General features: G+C 46.6%; 1 protein-coding gene across 1 annotated transcript; it reads right to left on the bottom strand.

The window, feature by feature from the left end:
* Positions 1-207: 207 nt before the first annotated feature.
* Positions 208-1,451, bottom strand: LOC311191538 (proto-oncogene Mas-like; the record flags this gene model as incomplete). Its single annotated transcript, XM_084263749.1, has 1 exon — positions 208-1,451. One exon carries the CDS (start codon positions 1,449-1,451, stop codon positions 492-494), a length of 960 nt encoding a protein of 319 aa, XP_084119875.1. The 3' UTR covers positions 208-491.
* Positions 1,452-2,858: the final 1,407 nt, after the last annotated feature.

Consider the following 2,858-nt stretch of genomic DNA (forward strand, 5'->3'; position numbering starts at 1 on the left):
AAGGGAGATTGCTTTTATATCTCATTGCCAAAAATAAGAGGTTTTGAAATTAATTTGAGACTTTCTTTTGACAATATGTGAGCTATGTAATGGCTTTAGAACCGAGAAAGTTAATGGAAAAGGAGCTGAGATGCTGGCTCCAGAGCGACCGCTAAGATAAAAAAAGAAACAAAGACCAGGCAGAGCCATTTTAAAATGCTGTTTATTAAACTTAGCAGCCAAAGAGAGTGACAGTAACTGAAGTATGGTAGACACAAAGACAGTTGTCATGCTTTACCACAGAGAAGTCTCAATAAACAAAAGTGCATTTGAGTTTGGGGTTAACATATGAGGCTACAACATGGCTTGGTACAGCCCTAAATTAGACTCAGGTATTTACTTTTCCCCACTCCTGGGATCTAGGGCTTAATGGTTTGAAGGAACATGTTCTTCCTTGCATTTTCCTTCTCTCTCCATTTCAGAAGGTGATTGGGGAAAAAAAGGGACAAATTTTAAGAGGATGTAGTCATTGTGACACGGTTTTCCTGATAATCTTTGTCATCTGCTGAATCTTCAAAGGCCCTCTGGAATGCCAGCTTGAGGGTGAACTTGATTCTTCGATCCCTGTAGCTCCCCACAAGGAAGTAAATGACAGGGTTGAGGCTGCTGTTCACACAGGACAGCACAAAGCCAATTTCGGGCGAGTAGAGGAATTTGTAGCCCAAGAAGTCCAAGAAGACCAGAACACTCAGAGGTACAGCAAAAATAAGGAAGAAGAGGACGGTGAGCATGATGACGGTGAAGAGCCTGCCCGTTCGGAGGTGTTGGGAGCTGCACTTGACTCTAAGGAAGAGGGTCAGGCTGAAGAGGAGCATGAGGGGCGTGCAGAAGAAGAAGTCCAAAGATCCGATGGTGATGAGCAGGAGGTGGCAGGTCCTGGGAGAGGGGCGAATGGTACACAGAACATACCCGAGCGTGTTCAGCATCAGGGAGAGAACCCAGAGCAGGCCAGAGATGATGCCGGACAAGAGTTTTGGGCGGTGGGTTCGGCACCAGATGGGACAAAGGACAGAGAGGCACCTCTCAATGCTGATGGCGGTCAGGAGGTACAAGCCAGTCCCATACATGAAAAGATCCAGGAAGAGGAATAGCCCAAACTGCACCCCCACGTTGAACTGCATCAGGTACTGAACCGTCTCGATGGCGATGCAGAGGAGATACCCAAAGTCGGCAGCGGCCAGGTTCAGGATGTAGACAGTGAACTGGTTTCTCTGGATGCGGAAGCCGAGGTACCATAGGACCATGCCGTTTCCCACCATGCCACAGGCAGCGCTGATGAGGCAGAAGCTCTCCATGAACTTGAGGACAGCGTATGATGCCTCTGTCTTTCCCTCAGCCCCGCTCTGATTAGTCCCATGAACCTGGCCATTTGCGTTGCTTTGGGGAAAGAGTGTTATGAGCTCTTCTGTCATGATGAAATATACCACATGAAATATGTCTCTCCTTTCTGTTTCTCTTGGGATCAAAGAAGAGACAGAGGGCATTTAGTGACTGACATATCTTTTATTCTTACTGTCTTTGGACAGAGAGCTTTCAAGGCACATGCATGGTGACTGTCTACATAAGTAACTGCTAGTAAGATGAAAAATGTTAAGAAGAGGGAAAAATTATCAAGGAATTAGGAGAGATGGAGATTGGATAACTGTGACATCCATGCAGAAGGAGGTAGAGTAAGACTGTTCAACAGAGTAAAGTAAAAGAAGCAGAAGAAACATTACGACTTACAGAGCAGTAGGAGTCGGGTAGTACGTGTGTGTGTGAGAAAGGAATGGAAAACGACACAGCAGAGATGAAGAACATTGCAGATTGTGTGGGTGGTGAGGCATTTCTGATCCCGGTCCTCAAGTGCTTACCTTCTGCCCCGTGCAGCTGAATTGAGCTGTCAGAGAAGCTGGGATCTGGCAGCAGCTCTAGAGGGTCTTTTTCTTGGTTTCTAACTTACCCTACTAGATCTTCTGGGAAGCACTTTCTGCAGAAAAGATGGGAAAGATATTTCAGTCTGCAGAATTCAGTTTGTGTCTTCTGTGGTGTAATGAAGCAGCTCCTGTCAGGACGGAGTGTTTTCGCTGTGCAGAGGGGGATGATGGGATGAAGTCAGCAGAAGATGAGAGTGGGTTTCCTTTATGTCATGCAGCAATTTCATGTTTCTGCTCCGCTTCTCTGGTTGCTCTTACAGGAGGTGGGGAGAAAATTACCTGCCAGGGATTCCATTGTCAGTGATGCTCTGGGATCCAGCTTGCATCTGTGAAAGGCTCTTTGTGCAGTTGTACTGGGGCCAAATGCTAGGGATGTATAAATGAGTGGTTAGTGGAGATTGGGGGGGAGGTCTGAGAAGAATGGTAGTCTGTTTTGTTTTGCCTTTCTTGGAAAATCAGACTTGGTTTAGATTGGGGTAGTTTGAGGGACAATATCCCTTTCCCCACCGTTTCCTTCAAAATTCACTTCTTCTGTAATTCTATACCCCAAATCCTGCCAAGACCCCAAGAAGAAAAATGGCTTGTCCAATATGCCTGGGGAGAGCGAGCCTGATCAGACAACGAGGCCTTCGTCCCCTGAAGGTTAGGCATCAGTAAGCCTTTTTGTACACAATCATGCCTGACCTTCCACCCTGCAATGCTTCTGGGCCTTCTTTCTTTCCCAGTAAATGTGTCTATTTCATCCTCCTCCTGATAGGCAGAGACTCTCTAAATTGCACAGGGCCCTTACGGCTCCTCGATGACTCACTGCTCACCTCTGAACCTGCAGAAACAGAGTATTTTAAAAGGCTGAGCTGAAAGGGACTTCAGGAGGATAGGAACAGCAATTTATCCATGGCAATT

This window comes from Gallinula chloropus, assembly GCF_964237585.1.
Source record: "Gallinula chloropus genome assembly, chromosome: 4".
Taxonomy (NCBI): Eukaryota; Metazoa; Chordata; class Aves; order Gruiformes; family Rallidae; genus Gallinula; species Gallinula chloropus.